The 17,054-nt window shown below is 47.0% G+C and overlaps 7 protein-coding genes across 7 annotated transcripts; 3 read left to right on the top strand and 4 right to left on the bottom strand.

Annotated features, from left to right (window-relative positions):
• Positions 1 to 82: 82 nt before the first annotated feature.
• Positions 83 to 942, bottom strand: F5147DRAFT_773233 (uncharacterized protein; the record flags this gene model as incomplete). Its single annotated transcript, XM_041441436.1, has 7 exons — positions 83 to 186; positions 249 to 273; positions 332 to 437; positions 489 to 517; positions 543 to 710; positions 756 to 827; positions 880 to 942. The coding sequence occupies 7 exons, from the start codon at positions 940 to 942 to the stop codon at positions 83 to 85; spliced, it is 567 nt and encodes a 188-aa protein (XP_041293142.1).
• Positions 943 to 2,104: 1,162 nt separating this feature from the next.
• Positions 2,105 to 2,658, top strand: F5147DRAFT_553686 (PIK-related protein kinase; the record flags this gene model as incomplete). Its single annotated transcript, XM_041430458.1, has 3 exons — positions 2,105 to 2,167; positions 2,232 to 2,453; positions 2,515 to 2,658. Coding segments are annotated over 3 exons (429 nt in total), but the record flags the coding sequence as incomplete, so codon positions are not given.
• A 33-nt stretch (positions 2,659 to 2,691) lies between these two features.
• Positions 2,692 to 3,496, top strand: F5147DRAFT_576273 (peptidase M76; the record flags this gene model as incomplete). Its single annotated transcript, XM_041431308.1, has 4 exons — positions 2,692 to 2,791; positions 2,862 to 3,118; positions 3,182 to 3,265; positions 3,347 to 3,496. The coding sequence occupies 4 exons, from the start codon at positions 2,692 to 2,694 to the stop codon at positions 3,494 to 3,496; spliced, it is 591 nt and encodes a 196-aa protein (XP_041293140.1).
• Positions 3,497 to 4,809: 1,313 nt separating this feature from the next.
• Positions 4,810 to 7,547, top strand: F5147DRAFT_836793 (uncharacterized protein; the record flags this gene model as incomplete). The annotated part of the gene is made up of 4 exons (XM_041444018.1): positions 4,810 to 4,999; positions 5,055 to 5,136; positions 5,187 to 5,488; positions 5,986 to 7,547. The coding sequence occupies 4 exons, from the start codon at positions 4,810 to 4,812 to the stop codon at positions 7,545 to 7,547; spliced, it is 2,136 nt and encodes a 711-aa protein (XP_041293139.1).
• A 777-nt stretch (positions 7,548 to 8,324) lies between these two features.
• F5147DRAFT_693277 (uncharacterized protein) lies at positions 8,325 to 9,481 on the bottom strand. Its single transcript, XM_041437243.1, has 2 exons — positions 8,775 to 9,481; positions 8,325 to 8,718 (listed from the first exon to the last, which is right to left on the bottom strand). Exons 1-2 carry the CDS (start codon positions 9,381 to 9,383, stop codon positions 8,449 to 8,451), a joined length of 879 nt encoding a protein of 292 aa, XP_041293138.1. The 5' UTR covers positions 9,384 to 9,481; the 3' UTR covers positions 8,325 to 8,448.
• A 3,608-nt stretch (positions 9,482 to 13,089) lies between these two features.
• F5147DRAFT_798845 (uncharacterized protein) lies at positions 13,090 to 13,576 on the bottom strand (the record flags this gene model as incomplete). Its single annotated transcript, XM_041443232.1, has 2 exons — positions 13,090 to 13,251; positions 13,310 to 13,576. 2 exons carry the CDS (start codon positions 13,574 to 13,576, stop codon positions 13,090 to 13,092), a joined length of 429 nt encoding a protein of 142 aa, XP_041293137.1.
• Positions 13,577 to 14,473: 897 nt separating this feature from the next.
• On the bottom strand, positions 14,474 to 15,800 carry F5147DRAFT_773227 (uncharacterized protein; the record flags this gene model as incomplete). Its single annotated transcript, XM_041441435.1, has 11 exons — positions 14,474 to 14,631; positions 14,683 to 14,817; positions 14,882 to 14,903; positions 15,062 to 15,093; positions 15,143 to 15,156; positions 15,211 to 15,239; positions 15,399 to 15,413; positions 15,466 to 15,485; positions 15,535 to 15,567; positions 15,625 to 15,687; positions 15,743 to 15,800. 11 exons carry the CDS (start codon positions 15,798 to 15,800, stop codon positions 14,474 to 14,476), a joined length of 579 nt encoding a protein of 192 aa, XP_041293136.1.
• Between the last annotated feature and the right edge of the window lie 1,254 nt (positions 15,801 to 17,054).

The following is a 17,054-nucleotide window of genomic DNA, read 5'->3' as shown; positions in this document are numbered from 1 at the left end:
GCTAATAAACCATTGGGCATTTTTATTGTGAGTGTACTGCTACTGTGCGAACTTCCTTAGTTACTCTATGTAGGGCTCACGTTCAAGGTCGCATCGAAGCTGTCCAAGAAAGCATGGCTTGCCTCAATCCCGTCAGCGAGCCAGCTTCAGCACCATCCACATTGTTCCTTGCATCATCTGCAGATTCTGGTGTCCTCGAACCAGAAGATATCAATGTCAATGGCCCGCTTGAGCCAGAAGATACTAACCTATCGACAGAGACCTTAGTTGCACCTGACAGCGATCACCTTTGAGAGGACCTTGACAAGACCTCAACATTGCAACTAGATACCTTAATCTCGACTACTCCAATGCCTGAATCTACGGATGCACCATCCACTTCCTCTGCGCCAACCGGTCCCTCCCAGTTCCTTCGCTCTTCTTCATCCATACGCAGTCTGAAACTCGTGAGTTCATTTGAATTTTTATTTATTTACAAGATGGCTTACCTATCAGCGCTAATGCGCACCTCTGAGCCCTAGGAGGAACTCAAGTTCTCTCACCTCCATCTCGAACATCCTATGCTCCCTCGCAATCCACAGGACCATCTTCACGCATAGTTCTTCTGGCCAGACTGGAGGCAACGGGTTGGGAGCGAACGGTAAGTCCGGACGGTAGACTTGTTGGCGCACGTGCATTCGCGCGGCAGCCCACGTAATGTACACCAGCTCCTTGAATAATATTAGTACTGTTTCACTAATACACGTACTCCTCACTAATTGTCTATCGGTCATTCTGAATGACACGTCCCGAGGCCATGGAATGTGTTCGAGGAGATGTTGAGGGATCTGGAAACGTTTGCTAAGCGGGCATCGATAGAATAAGTAGTACTCGACGCACGTCATGATTCAGGTTTTCGTTGTTCTCATTTCCTCCGATGTTCGCGTTGCCTTGGTTATTCATGCTAGACAATATGAGAATAATCAAGAAAGATTGAATAAATGTGCTGACTTTCTGAAGCGTTGAGTGATAAACTGATGGTACTAGTATGCGTTCCTAACGTCCCGATTTAGTAATCTTATAACCCGGCATTTTCCGGATGAACACTGCCTCTGAAGTTCGACTCGGACTTGGACAAGACTTGGAGGGGTGGAGGTCGAGCTGAACGACACCGACTGTAATGTATTCGCCATCAGTGTAAGTCCCTGTGCCACTCTACATTCGTAAATCTGATATATACATACAGAAAGAAGAATGCTCCTTCTGAAGAACCTATTTTTCAATGCATCGGAATGCCGCTTGCTTTGGCTGTTGGTCCAAACCTTGGCACAAAGCTTCTTCACGATCAATTTGATTTATTCTTTGCGTGCGGCCTGAGTGAGCCTCTTAGACAGGTGCTGATGGCCATTGCACGTAATATCCCTCCTTTGCTAAAGACTATTCAAGGTGCGTCAGTCAACACTGCACATGACATTCTTACTATAACAAACACATACTCAGACCGTCTACTGGATCTACTTTCCATGATCTTATGTGGACAACCTTATAAAGCCATCGGAGCCCCATCTTGTCAGGACTGACGTATCTGCGTTTACGAGAGACTTGAGCTCATCTCAGGTAAGTTCTTCAACACTTCTGTCGATCATACTAAGCATGACTCACGAAGACAACTAGGAGCGGTAAGAGTTCTGAGCTCATCACACTTGCGTTGTCCACACTTGGCACCTTTGACTTCAGTGGTAAGCTACCTGTTGCTATTCAATACAGTGTACTCAACATGAGCAGGTCACATCTTGAACGAGTTTGTCCGCAATACCACGCTTCCTTATCTGGAAGACGACAATGCAGAGGTTCGACGTGCTGGTGCTCATGTCAAGCGTGATGCTGCTCTTCACACTCTTGGCCAGTTGTGTTCTAGCACCGGATATGTCATAACACCCTTGGTAGACTATCCTCAGTTACTTCCAATCTTGGGACGCATTCTGAGAAGCGAATCCGCTCCGCATGCACACCGCAAGGTCGTAAGAGAAGTCGTCAAAGTTCTCCCTTGGTAGACTATCCTCAGTTACTTCCAATCTTGGGACGCATTCTGAGAAGCGAATCCGCTCCGCATGCACACCGCAAGGTCGTAAGAGAAGTCGTCAAAGTTCTCGGTATCCTTGGAGCTCTGGATCCATATAGGCGAAAGGTTTGTCTGGTATGCACCTCTTCGCTTTAATTTACTGACATATCCTCAGGCGAGGCCGGATGAGGAAGTCGCGAATGAAACACCACTTTCTGCTGTCAATGCTGTCGCCATTTCTCAAACAGGGTCATTGATGGGTAGCGACAACTACTACCAGACCGTTGTGATCACGTCTCTTCTGGCTGTTTTGAAGGATCAGTCACTCAGCAATCACCACCACACCATCATCGAAGCAATTATGAACATTTTCAGGATGCAAGGGTTGAAATGTGTGGCCTTCCTACCGCAGGTGCATCAGTTCTCTTGCTACTGCATGACCAAATGTCGGACTGACCCAAATGTTTTGAAAGATCATTCCTGCCTTTACTGCAGTGGCCCGCACCTCCACAGCCCGTTTGCAAGAATTTCACCTGCAGCAATTGGCTATCCTAGTCGGGATAATTAAGCAACATATCCGCAATTATATGCCAGAGGTCTTTAGCCTTGTGACAGAGCTTTATTATCTTTCATGCCAGGGGAGATGCTCAATGAAAGCAGGAGAAAATGCAGACATTGAACGAGAACATGACAGGGTTGAAGCGCAGCATCACCGCTGCGAGCAATGGAAGACCGAACTCCTGAATTATAGTCCGTCTTGTTGTTTCTGCGTGGTCTGATCCGTACTTATTTCAACGCTGCACACGCGTTGCTTTCATAGGCCCTTCAGTTGTTTTTATGTTCAAACATCTGAAGTTGTCCAGGTGCCTGGTACCGTCCTCGAACATCGTGTGTGCCCCATGCGATCTCACGCGTTCCGGAGGCTTCCATCCTGCTGGAGCGATTATCCTTTGTCAGGGCCATTTCGGAGACAAGAAGCACATGGAAGATACCCTCACACACGAGCTGGTACATATGTATGATCACTGCAAGTTCAGTGTTGACTGGAAAAACTTGAGACATCATGCATGCAGCAAAGTGAGTGATCAGTGTGTCATGTTACACTTTATTGACATATGCCGCGGCGCCCGTTTACTGAAGATCCGTGCTAACAGTTTAAGTGGTGACTGCCGATATATGCGTGAGCTGGGAAGGGGATTCGTGTCATTTTCAAAACAACATCAAGTATATCGATGATTGTGCCTCATGCTGTGCAGTCCTATATCCATCTCTTGATCAGTCCAAATGCTTACTAACTTGGAATAGGCTTGCGTGAGACGGCGTGCTATACTTTCTGTCCGCCCGAATTCCATGTGCCCAGACGAGGCAGCAGCAGAGCGTGTGGTGAATGAGGTCTGGGGGTGTTGCTTTAGCGATACGCGACCATTTGACGAGGTGAGTTGTGCCTTCCCCTGACGACGCATCTCATGTCTCAAATCCCTAACTTCACACCTCTGCCGTTACCTCAACAGGTGCAGAAGCTGATTATGCAACAAACCATCAGTACCATGGGAGACACGAGAATGCGGCATGTTTAATTGGAATGGTTCATGAAGGTGTTCTGTTCTAGTTCTGGGTCCTAGGCATTGGGACGCTGATCATCACTTCAATATTATCTTATTATTTGTTTTCGCGGCTCCCTCAGATTGGCTGTTTTCGAGTGCTTTACTTTTTTTTACTTTTAACCCTCACACATCGCTTTCGATGCTACTGTACGTTTTGAACCTGAAGCATATACGAGTCAAACTGAGAATGGACTTGCAGGGTGAGGGTGCTGGACTATCGTATCTTACTTGCTATGATGTCGCTATACTTGAACCCTTGTCATTGTAGTCACGTGGTCTAAACATTTGCCGGTCATTGCCAAAGCGGCTTTCCATTAAAATGGCTTAGATGGCCTTGAACCTGAAGCATATACGAGTCAAACTGAGAATGGACTTGCAGGGTGAGGGTGCTGGACTATCGTATCTTACTTGCTATGATGTCGCTATACTTGAACCCTTGTCATTGTAGTCACGTGGTCTAAACATTTGCCGGTCATTGCCAAAGCGGCTTTCCATTAAAATGGCTTAGATGGCCTTGAACCTGAAGCATATACGAGTCAAACTGAGAATGGACTTGCAGGGCGAGGGTGCTGGACTATTGTATCTTACTTGCTATGATGTCGCTATACTTGAACCTTGTCATTGACGCATCTTCTAAGTCTATATTTGCACGGATAGATGGTCATTTATGAACAACACAAATTTCTTCTAGAATACATAGATATAGTTGGCAAAAGCGTAATTGTATCGGTCTATAGGTCTCATGACTACCATATCACGGACTCATGAATTCACTGATGCACAGCCTCGGGTGGCTCCGGGACTAGTGACTGACACCCAGATTTGTGTCTCAGCAAAGATCTTGCGACGCAGCGAGTTCCAAGTTGTATACTCCCGGCATGACTTTTGCCATACTGGCCGACAGTTCGCGTTTCTTTCAAGCGCACATACATTCGAGGCATAAAGGCATGGAGTATGCAACCTAGGCATTCAAAAAGTCACAATGTTCTAGGCTCAAGTTCTCACTGTTCACGTTGATAACATCGTTCATCATCTCAAGACGGTCTTCCTTTTTACAATAAATGGTATCAAAACCAATCTGATACCTTTCGTATGTATCAACTGTTGTTCGTCTCGTCTCCTTGTTCAATTAAAATTTTCAGACCATATTCGTGGCTCCCAAATATGACCCGTCACCCCACCCACGCTTGGAATGCTCCTTTGTGGACATGGTTTCACCTACTGCAGTTCAATATTGCGAACCAGATCCAGGATCTGGAGGAGGACCGCAAGAACAAACCCTCCCGTCCGATACCTGTTGGTCGCATTTCTGTCGACAGCGCAGCTGATATGCGCTGGGTGATGGTCCCAGTCTGTTGCTATCATTGTGTACGGCACTCAGGCTATGCTGACCGGCACCGTTTTTGCAGCGTTGACAATCTGGTACAACGAACTTCACGGTGATAAGATGGGATTGTCGAAGAATGCACTCACAGCCATCCTTGGTGGCCCGTGGGTATCTGGAGGTCGGAGCAACCGTCGCTGCCGGTAAATCTATCTAGTCACAAAAAATCTGTCATTTTGCTCATCAAGCGTACAGGTCCTCGCAACTCGTGCATCGATAAGGCTGGTGCTTTGGCGGTCGCACTTAGCTCGATAGTCTTTGCGACTACGCTTCATGCGCAAGACTTTAAGGATGAAGAGGGCGATCGCCTCACTGGCAGGCACACGCTACCCACGATCTTCCCCAAAGCCGCACGTTTTTCAATGATGTTCGGTCTTCCCCTCTGGTCATATGCCTTGAGTTGTATCTGGAAGATAGATGCGCTCTCTACCACTGGCATTTGTACTCTACGGCGCATTTGTAGGAATCCGGTTCGTGATATACAACACGGTAGGCGCCGATAAGCAGTCCTGCAAATTTTATAGTGTGAGTCAAAATATTGCTTGGGAGCACACTGAGTGAAGCTGACAATGGACCCATACCAGCTGTGGTACGCGCTCGCTCATCTGCTTCCAGGTTACTGGCGTTTCTTCTATGGTGTTTGAGTATCTGGAGCTGAAAGTCACATTTGTCCCGTTCTCACTTCTAATGATATACTACTTAATAGCCTAAATGTTACATCACACAAAAAATTCAAAACTAGTCAAAAAGCTTCAAAATATTTAACCTTGGTACCATCCTCTGACGGCCGGTTGATCGTAAGTCCACACGACTCAGCAGGCCAGATCTCGTGCTTATATAATGACCAAGTCGACTTAAAAACCGCCCATCACACGCCACTCATCTTTTCCTCTAATCATCCACATAACTAGACGCTTGAAACCACCGGAGTTCACTTCTCTTCAGTTGACCTGCAGGTATGGGAACCAACGGGCACTACGTGGTCCGCTATCGGAACATGTATTATTTCCAACACCACAATAGTAGTGGTTATCCAGAGTGGCTTGGCTTAAAGGTGCTTCAGTATATACGACAGCCCAATGCCATCGCGACCTATCAGAAAGTGTTTGGAGAGATGCTGGACGGGTTGAAGAGCCCTTCGCATTCTCTATTACTGATAGAAGGTGGTGATGAAAATTTCCATGGGCCCTCCCAGCTGGGGCCAGGACTTTGGGCCTGGACCTACGAGATTGATCTTGATCGCAATATCTTCCATGTGGACGGCATGCCTTTTTTTTCCTTGGAATGTCTCCCAGATGACGCCGTTTTTCTCCAACACACCTCCGATGATGGCATCACTGCAGATCATTACGGCCACGCAGCTTGCCCGTTAGAATGTCCCCCGGAGAACAGATACAAAAAGCCAACACCGCCAATTGTCCACAATTCTGAACTCGAGACGTACCAGTCTGTGATGTGCACCGGATCTCAAGTGGCTCTGAGTGATCTGCTCGCCGTCAGTGACGGCCTTTCTCAAGACGAGCACGTTCGGGTCACATTGCTAGAAGTCATGATTGGGCAGTGCATGTTTAGCTCAGCCATTGGCAGGGAAATCTACGGAATAGAGCTTTTAAACGACCACAACCAGATCACGGACGATCAATGGTCAATTGCATGCTTCATGGCCAGCATTACATTTATTCCTCAGATGTTCGACGACATACAGTGCATTTACCATCGCAAGCTGAAAAGAAAGGAGTTCACGTGGGTTCGCGACGACACTGTTGTCTACATCGCAACACATCTATATGACGAGCGATGCCTACAGGCTTCTGTGTCACGTCTGATCAACGTGATCTTGGAGCAGACGAATCATTCTGGTCATTACTTTGGAATCGCGTTTTCTGTCTTCCATTGTGCAGTCGTCAAAGTCGTCAAAAACGCACACACCATGTCATTCAGCCACACGAGCGCCCTCCAATTTTTACCATCATTCTACGCAGATTCACCTTCTACGCCAGGCATCACTGCTCTCGCCCGTCTTGGATATCGCATCGACCCCGCACTCTTTCGGCGTGCTTTGGAGGCTTGTCATTATGTGCGGTACAGTGGCATTTACCTGAAGGAATCCCTCGTTCAGAGAGCTGATAGAAGTGACGATATACCACCCACCACCATCTGTCCAACGTTGCCTCTTGAACTTTGGCGAGAGATCGCCTGTTATCTCACTCATCCCTTCCACCTCATCGTCCTCGGATTGGTCTCAAGACTGTGCCGTCAAGCAGTCTCGATGGTACTTCGCTGTACCCACCTCTGTGGCTATCGCCTGGTCTCCGCTCCCCAAGAGAGACCAGAGTATAGGAAGGAAAACCTCTCGCTACGGGCAGCATCTTTTTCCGCTGTACGAAACGGCATTCCTACTACGGTGAATGTTGGAGTGACTGGGATGCTTAACGATCGACTACCAGAGCAGCGCATGATTATTCCCCTCGAAATCAAAGATTCCTATCTTCATCTTACCCTTTCAGCCGATCCTTGACCCCGCCAGGGATGAAAAGCTTCTCTGAATAGAAAAACAAAGCTCTCGCGGTGTTTAGCACACTGCTATCGCCGATCCGGCAGCGGTTTCCTGACCTCCTCTTAGACTACACTCCACTTAATAAGATGGCGCAATCAAGTGATTGTGCCCTCGAATCACAGCAAATACGTGTGCTACAGTTATGCCAGTGTATACAGAATATCACGCATCAATGCCATCACTATGAACGGGTGCATACAACGTGATTTCTAAATTCTCTTTTTTGAGGCCTACTCAGTACTACTAAACCACTGGTTCTTCTGATCAAGTCAACCGTTATTTCACAACTCGTGATAATTTGGAGTGTATGTAAATCATTTCTAGCTATTAGCCTAGCTTGTGATCACAATGCCTGGACAAAATAACAAGAATAAGAACGAGCGTGCAAATGCAGAAGTACCAGACCAACTACGCTTGCGCGACAAGACCTTCACCACAGGGAATAAGTTCCGGTGATAAGAAAAGAGAACGTGCCATATCAAAAGAAAAGTCCATGTAGGCGTGAGGGCGTTACAAAAATCATCATTGCGCGGGGAATATATGTTGTGATGGAAGTCACCAGCGCCTTCGTGAGGTGTTGAGAGGAAATTGCATATGTGAGAAATGATGTTCGATGAGAGATATGTGGTAGAAAGCGATCATGATACATGCGAACTTCCCGCTACAGGGAGGGACATGTTATGGCTTAGCCCAGGAGTCATGAGCTCAGCAGCTACCTCCTTCACTCTGCTGGCGCTCAGAGGAGTCGATGGTCTTGTTGACGGTGGACTCGGCAATGCAGCAGCAGTTGTATGTGCCCTCGTTCGGATAAATGACCTGTAAACCAAGATATACTTAGGTATAAGGGCGAGTACGACAGCACTCACGTTCCAATTTTGATCAGTTCGCTCAAGTGTGCGTGGTTCTTAGCCTCCATCATGTACATGGTCGTATGCAAAATCCCATCTACGCCTTCTACATACAATGCGATTTGTTCGAGAGTCGGGTTTTTAGAGATGGTGAGGAACAAGTCGTTCCAAATCGCCGGTAGTTGCCCTTTAAGACTGCGTAGCTTGGGAGCATGGCTCAGAGCCTCAGCCAAAGGCCTGGTGGCTGGTGTTGAACTGATTTTGAGAGCGTAGTGAACGGATTCCTGAGAACATTACGAATCAGTATGCAGTGACCGATACGGAAAATAGAGTCTCATACAAGGTTAAACCAGCCGGGTACAGCCTTTGCAATGCGCTCAAGAAGGTATTTTGGGCGCGTAAGTGTGAGATAAGCATCTGAAGTTCTGCGAATGGTAAGATGCTTCAAGTCTATTTGGTCTAGTGCGTCGCATAGGGCTTGGGCATCCTGATCCTCTGCCGCATCTCCCCGGGGATTAGCTTCATAAACATCTATACAAATATCCACATCTTCGATCTTCTCACACGCCTGAAGTACACGAGCGCCCTCCAGCGACACGCAGCCCAACACAACACGACGTACTACACCAGCAAGGACCGGCTGGGCGACAAGCGTCTCGAGTACGCGGGCAGCATGGGCAGCCGTCGGAAGGTGGAGGGTTTGATAATATATGGGAGTACCGATGCGGAGGAACTGCCGGGAAACCAGTAAGGGCGAAAATCGGGCACGTGTACTGGTGTGGGGTGTCGGACGGGCTAAGGGTGAGAGACATGGAGAGAATATTGGTTGGATGTGCCAAGGTGGACGAACTGGGAATACTTGGGGAGGAATTACACAATACGCAAGTATACGAGCAAGAAGCTCTTCTGGGAATGAAGATAGCGAGGTCGGAACCTGTGTAGACGCCATTTATTGCTCGAAGTTTGAAGATTTAACAGACGACTCGCTCGCGAGCTTTTTGTTGATGTAGTACTTCAGTCCAAGACTGCGAAGTTGACTAACTGATCGCAAAACAGTCTAACAGACTATATATAGGCGTCCGCCGTCCGCTTCATCGCGGAATTGTAAAAGGAAAGTTGCGTTGTTCGAAACTTCGAATATCATTGCATCATCGACCCTGTCAAGCTTTTACATACGAATTCGTCTCTCCAGGCAGACCATAGATGAAGCGCTGACGAGCGAAGACAATAAGTACTTCATTCTTACGTTGCTAAATCTACCATAGCACTAACACTTCATGCACACGCAGCACGTCAAATCAATGCCCTAGTTTGTCACTTTACAGCCAGCGCGACAGTAGTAGCAACCAACCTTCGCAGAAGGAAATTTGAGCCTGTTCTTCTTCGCACCTACTGCAAAGCCACCTTAGTGCAACGACTCGGTACTTCATGATTACACTATCTTACTTGACTGGGAGCTTCAGATTGACAAATACCGCGTCGCTGTCAAGGGTCAGATTTCCGCCCAGGCTCGCAGCCGGTAATTGGTACCGACTGTCCATGGGTAGGTGAACAGATGTTAGGTACAGCATTCACCCGCTGAGATATCAGGCTTCAGCCGCGCTGCACTTGCGAAATTGTCGGGAAAATGATTTAATTGGCCTGTCATAGAAGCCTGGCTCATCGAAGTATGCGCAATCGACCAATAAAATGTGCGTCGAAATGCACTGCCATAGGCTCGCATTTCAGATACGCCTTCAGCCGAAATCTGGGCCATGGTTCCTGGCGGTACTAGAGGGGGAGGATATTGCAGTCAGGACAGACTCGCCATCTGGTGCCGAAACAATTCTTTCTTCGTCAGGCTATACTCCACGAGCTGCCAAAATACCGTACGGCATAGCAACTCGGTGTGCTGGGACAAAGACAATGGTGAAGTTGCTGAAAAAGTTCAAGGACTGTGGTTTTTCTGATTTCATGCTACATCTCACTATCCTGCGTCACAAACTTTCTTCCATACATCACAACTGATGGATAATCATACAAGCATTCGATGCGACGAGTTACAGCAACAGCAACCAGACTTCCTTGCATTCCGACACACCTCAACACACCTCTGCGAATAGCCAGTACTTCCTCTCGTAGTCCTGAACACCTGGGGGAGGAGCCGGAGCCGTAACGATCTAGAACGACATCAGTTATAGAGCCCCTTTGAAAAATTACAACAAACAAACTGGGGTCCAGTCTTTGTTATTATCGAGGAGCCACACTTCGTTGACGTTCATGATATGGATTCTGCAGATAAAGGGGGCAAATGAATTCTCGTTACTAGCAACAATGATCAAACCCACATATATTTTTTGTCGTCCTCGGTGGAGAACTGGAGCTCCTGGGGATTGGCGCTGCCTACGACGTTACCTGTCTGTCATTTTACGCCGTTAGAAATCTCTTGCATATATCAAAACAAAATGAACAAACCCCATCGATGACAATATACTTGTTCCTCAATTTATCAAAAAGAGTTCCAAGACCCTCAGCTGCGTTCGTGACATGGAGCTGGACCTATGGGGATTGATGAGTATAGGATCTACGTCAACGATGCAATGCGTACAATGTCAGCCTCCTCATAGCCAACAACTGTGCCGTCAGCTTTCATGTGGATATACCTGTCGGTATGCAGAAAATTCTGAATTTTGTAATCGCCAGAAGGTAGCATGATGTGAGATGTATTGATAGTCGATTCTGCTGAGTATTGTGTGAGAGATAGATGCTGATAGATTAATGGCAGGATAAGTCGTGACCTTTATACCTGCCTGAAGGCTCCGTTACGCTCCAGATGCTGATATCAACACCGCCCATCGCCTAAGTTCCGGTCGTGAGTGGCGGCTCTGGAACATCATGTTCCAGATTCCATTCTAGCCTTCTTTATTAAAGCGCAAGGGGCATGTTCGTTATTGACCTAGAAGTCTTTCCATATATCGCCTACGGACCATGATTCTTGATCGCTCTTCTTACCGCAAGATCTTTGTAAGGCTACAGCACAGATATTAGCCTGTCAGAGGTGATGTCATTTTCCATCCAGGCTGTCATGACCCGAACTTCGCTGCGGCGGTTGCTTGAGATGAAAAGGAGCCTGGCCATATATGACGCCGTCCAGTGACGTGTTTGCGTCGCCAGTACTTGAATTTCATAAATCGTCTCGATTGTAACTCGCTACGTTAGTACACGAGGTTGGTGGGGGAGCAACGGCGCCGGCCCACATGATTACAGTTCGATTGCGGTTCGAACCAAGTTCGAACAATATTTCTATTGAGCACATTATATCAACCACAGCCAGCATGGAAGATGCAAGATGGGCCCACAAAGTTAGGGAGGCCCAAGAGAAATCTAGAGATTGGCGGAGCCAGAGGGGGGCGTCCATGTTTCCGTGTTAGATCTAGCTCAGAGAACCTGAGGTCCAGAACTTAGAAACGTAGAACCGACGCAACCGGAGTAGTGATAGTGATGAGTTGAACGTGGACACCTGACATGGTGAAGACCCTGCTGATATCCAATTACTTGACCATCTATGAACGAAAGTCGAGACCTGCCGATAGCATAGGGAGTCCCAGCGCCAACGATCTTCTGACCTGGATGCAAATGGTATCAGATTTTTCGAACTGCGGTAGTAGCGACACACCAGTATCATGATGCACGCTGCACAAACTTGCTCGGACTTGCTCAGAAGCACCTTGTCATTAGCTTCGACGTCACGGTTGTTTGCCAAAAGCCTTGGGTCCAAACAACCGGATTCAGTGGTACGCACTATTTCAAATTGGCAGACGTCACGTGCATTCACCATGAGCTCTCAGTCTAGATCTCTGCAAATAGAACGTGGGTAGTTGCCGGATTCATCGCGACTCGGCGTCGGGCCAGTTTGCCATTTTTCAGCTTGTGAGCCGAGCAGTTAGAGATACTTATGGCACAATGGGAGTTTGCTTTTCAACCAACTTTGGTTGGACTGCAATATCATACGACAAAGGCCAAAGCCCGAACTTTTAGATACAGTGTGGTATGTATATGAGGTTGGTGTCTTGAATTTATTTATATATCTTTATGTCTATCATGATCAGAGTCTAAAGTTTACACAGATGGATCGTACCACTGACTCGTGAATTCATTGATAGTCTGGTTTGAAGCTCTGATCCTCCAATTCTCCACTCAGTCAGCAGACCTCACCTCCTGGCCATGCTCATTCATGATAGAGGCATACAGTCAAGCCATGAGTTCGTGCGATTCTTTTTTTCCATTCTCCATGGCCCAGATGGAGGAAATACGTTGGAGTAGCTATTTTGTTGCAGTGGTGGTACGACAAGAAATAGACTCGCCTAGACCTATCAAATAACATATGTTAAATAAGTACCATGACGGATCCTTGACCAGATTCCTCGACCAGATTTCCCATCCCTGCAAACCACTCGACAAGTATGTTCCTACACAGTACTGCTAGTCAATACATGTACACGCTCCTGGAAGACAATCAAATCTATAGTAGTTTCTGCATCGGAGTCGGCCGTGAATTTGGCATGATATTCTCAAACGCTAAGGATGAGACGTGGTCCCAGCACAAACATCTGCATTCCAAATAATATTTGAAGAGAATCGACGAGTATATGAGCTCCAGTAGAAGTTAAATGCTACTAGTGATGTTCCGGCCCGGCTTGGCCCAAAAGCCGCAGCTTTGGCCTGGCTTCAGACGGCTCTGGCCTGCAAAAAATCCAAGCCGGGCCAAAGCCACAAATGACGGCTGGCTTTGGCCCGGCTCTGGCCTGAGCCATGGCTCGAGTAGGGAATTTGCAATTCTGACAAAGTGAGCATGAGCAGGTCGTTGTGACACCAGGATTCAACCACATGACTCACCTGCTGATGAATTGCGGCAGTTGAGAGCGGTGGTGGAATGTCGGCGGCTTCTTCGTGACAGTGGGATATTGACATGGGCAAGCTCCACCACACCATTCCCAACACCACAAACACCATGCGCAAATGCCCAGTGCACGTCAGCAACTGCTGACATGGCTCAGACAAATGCGGATGACAAATGAGAGCAGGAGGAGGGAAGAAGGCGAGGAGGAGAATGAGGGAGAGGAGATGGATGAGACGAGCAGGAAGGAAGACGTCGAGTAGCATAGGAATATGATAGTCCCATATAGCGCACCTAGCATATATAGAAGTCGACTTAGCACAACATGTCCGAGTCGACTGCATTCATAACGTACACGGATATAAAGAACAGTCGCGAAGGACCAACATTGCTTCTGCTTCGAGTCAACTGGATTGTCCAGTTTGCTTTGATATAGGTCCTTGCTTACCCAGACCAGTTCGAACTGTTGAAGCATTCTTAGTGGGACGGCTGTGACGATGACACTGAAACTCACCTCTTCTGAATGTTAATACTTGGATGCCATATAAATATCTCAATGACACCTCGGAAAGTATTTTCTCACTCACCCCAATCATATACCACCACAGTAAAATATACAACTGCAAAATAAGTCAATGATACCGCATCAAAGTTCATCCCACTTGCTCTCTACGCCGTAACACACCTGCAAAATAGCTGAGAAGAACAGACATACTGATGAACGGCAAAGGAATGTGAATTACTGACAGGCACTGCAAGGTTCCAAAAGCCGCGACTCGAGCTGCCGGCTTCGGCTTTTCATAATGTCAAGCCAGGCCAAAGCCATCACCAAGCCGTGACTTTGGCCTGGCTTGGCTTGGCCTATTCAGGCCTGGCTTGGCCTGGCCCACGGCCTGAAGCCGGGCCATGCACATCACTAAATGCTACAGAAATGATGAGCAGTGATCACAAGCAGACGTCAGCGACAGGTCGGCGCACCAAGGTCTCTGGAGAAAGAACCACAAGCTCAAGGCAGGAGACACAAGCAAAACCAACACGTGCGAAATTTGAGAAAAAGATAAGCACATTCACATTTAAGCTTACCTGATAAAATATAGCACATGGGATTTTATCAGCGCTCTGAAACAGTCTCTGATGGTCGATGTTGTCGATGGGTGGGGTTGTCACAGGTCATAAAAGTGTTTCACAGCAATCCAGACTGAAAGACACAGTGCGAGGACCTCCCAAATAGCGTTGAGCACCCAAATCATTGAGTTCAAAAGCTCGGCATCCCCTTCAGCTGCATAACTGCACATATACATGCCGGAGAGTATCAACTCCTCTGGTGTTCGTTCAATGAGCTGTGTTCTTCAAGTCGACAAGTAAAGCTTACCTGCTACAATATCCTTGAACCCTATTGCCACAATTACTCCGCAGGCGATGTTGACAGCAAGAAAGACAACAACAAGGAAGATAAGCATCATTCTAGATCCCTGATACATGGCATACAACCGAGCAATCATGATGGCTTGCATCATGTTTCAGTTGAATCAATATCACCAACTTGGAGGTATTGCAGCTGGGTAACTCACCACCCAACATGAAAGATATAGCCTAAAACACACAATCAGTGATGACCTCGTACTAGGATCAAACACTCCAACTCACACCTATGTAACATTACATTGAGCCAAGTTCAATGTTCAGAATCACTCACCCCTACAAATGGGTATATTCATTAGATGGGAATAAGATGGTTCTGAAATACTCACTGCATCTGTCAGCGAGACCAATGGCATAAATGCTGTGTGCCACCAGTCAGAAAAACTGAACACAATACACATGAAACATACCCAGAAGGGAGACACTGATAATGAGAGAGCTATTAGTACAGCGCCAATATGTTGGCCTGGACACATACACAGAATATGGTATTCCAGTATAACATATCTAGAACAGTTTGGAGTCAGCACAACTGCCAACTACGGCATAGCACAACCTGAGGTATGAACAACCAAATATAGCACAGTCATGAGAGACCAGTGTTGCCTCTGTCATGATTTCATTGTATTCTCCTTTTTTGTCTGATACAGGATGCTTGTCACTCACCCAGATCAGTTCAATCTACGACACCATTCTTAGCGAGTTGGCTGCTCCAACAATAACATTGACCTACCTCTTGTCCAATTGTCAGCACTGCAAATATCATCAGAATATCTGTGGTTTCAAATACTGTCCTGCTCACCCCAATCGTAAATTACCATGATGCCGGCAGCAACTGCGAAGCTGCAAGTCGATGTTAGATCTAGAAACATCACCAATCGATATGACTGACCCGCCCAATAGCAGTAAAACAGATCTGAATCGATTATCGGCCACCAACTGGGATTATTTGAGACTAGGGTCATATTCAAGGGATGGTGTGAGTGAGTGGAGAATTTAGCGGTGTATACCGATAGCATGTGCACTGGATATAGCACCGTTCAGCGCTTCTATGGCCAAAATCTGCATGATGGAGATGTATATTTGATCCCGCCTCAAGACCCTTGATTAATGATTGGGTGAAACGGTGTGAAATGAAGTACAACGCGTAACTTAGCCTTCAATTGAATCATAAACTAGTATTCTGCACGTGACTACTTGAACACCAGGAAAGTTCCAGTTGTTGGCGATATCGGTAACTTACCAACACAATTTTCGACGTGTTCCATATGCAACCATGCATCCATTGATCTAACACAGGTCTAAGCGTGATGTGATCGTAACATGCATTTGCACTCTCTCCGCCTCGCTGGTCAGCTGGTCAAGCGGCTCCCCCGATTACACTTTGTGATGAGGTCGTATTCTGTGGCACAAAGTGAGACAAGAAAGACATCAGCGCATTCTATTCGGCGCATCTGATTATACACTTGATGTGACAGTGATGTGTTGCACTGGCAGATACATCACGATTCATGCTGTGTGATTGATATCTGTTAGATATAAGACACCATCCACACTAGGCCAAAACAAGAACCACAGATGGGAGACAAGAAGCCTGTAACACGAAAGAAGCACGATTTCTGATTGTCCAGGCTCACATTGATAGCCATTGTATTTCAATGATTTTTTTCAGTCCTGACTTGAGCCAGAGCCGGTAAAGGTACCAAAATACAGGAATGGCTTGTTGATTCCACCTGATTGTGTCGTCAGAAACACCTACAGACTATACAACATGGCCTGATGCAAACAACTGACCTTCGGGGCGTCCTGGAGTGAGTTTGGGTCTACACCAAGCTCGTCAAGGGTCAAATCTAAATCGAAATAGTCCAAATGTTCGTGTCATTCCTCTTGACGTCCGATGGGGTGACATTTATTTCAAGATAGGGAAGTAAATTTGGAGTCGGAGAAGAGTCATATGAGCGACTCGCAACCGTCATCCCTTCCAGTGAAGATTCTCGACGAGAGGTGCTAAAGCTTGAGCTGGCATCAACCTTGAAGCTTAATTTGATATGGTGTTGACCGGCGCCACGCCACAGGCATCTGACTTATCGTCAGGACCCTGTACTACAATTTGAATTATTTGTATTTCGCTGTATACAACAGGCACCAGCGCTTAGTAAATCGTCCTCAACCTCCTTATAGAGGAACTTACAGAGACTCGAGCATAGGATTGTCCATGAGGCGTTAAAGGACATGAATACAAGGAATGAAGACAGAATGGTGCTGAGGCTGAGAGTGTTACGCATGCAAGCCATGCTTCAAATGCTTGGGGTGGACATAGTT

The sequence above is a fragment of the Suillus discolor genome (genome assembly GCF_016758755.1).
Source record: "Suillus discolor strain FC423 chromosome Unknown F5147scaffold_25, whole genome shotgun sequence".
Classification (NCBI taxonomy): Eukaryota; Fungi; Basidiomycota; class Agaricomycetes; order Boletales; family Suillaceae; genus Suillus; species Suillus discolor.
The sequence above is the reverse complement of the archived record's forward strand: the minus strand, read 5'-3'. Positions and strand labels throughout refer to the sequence as shown.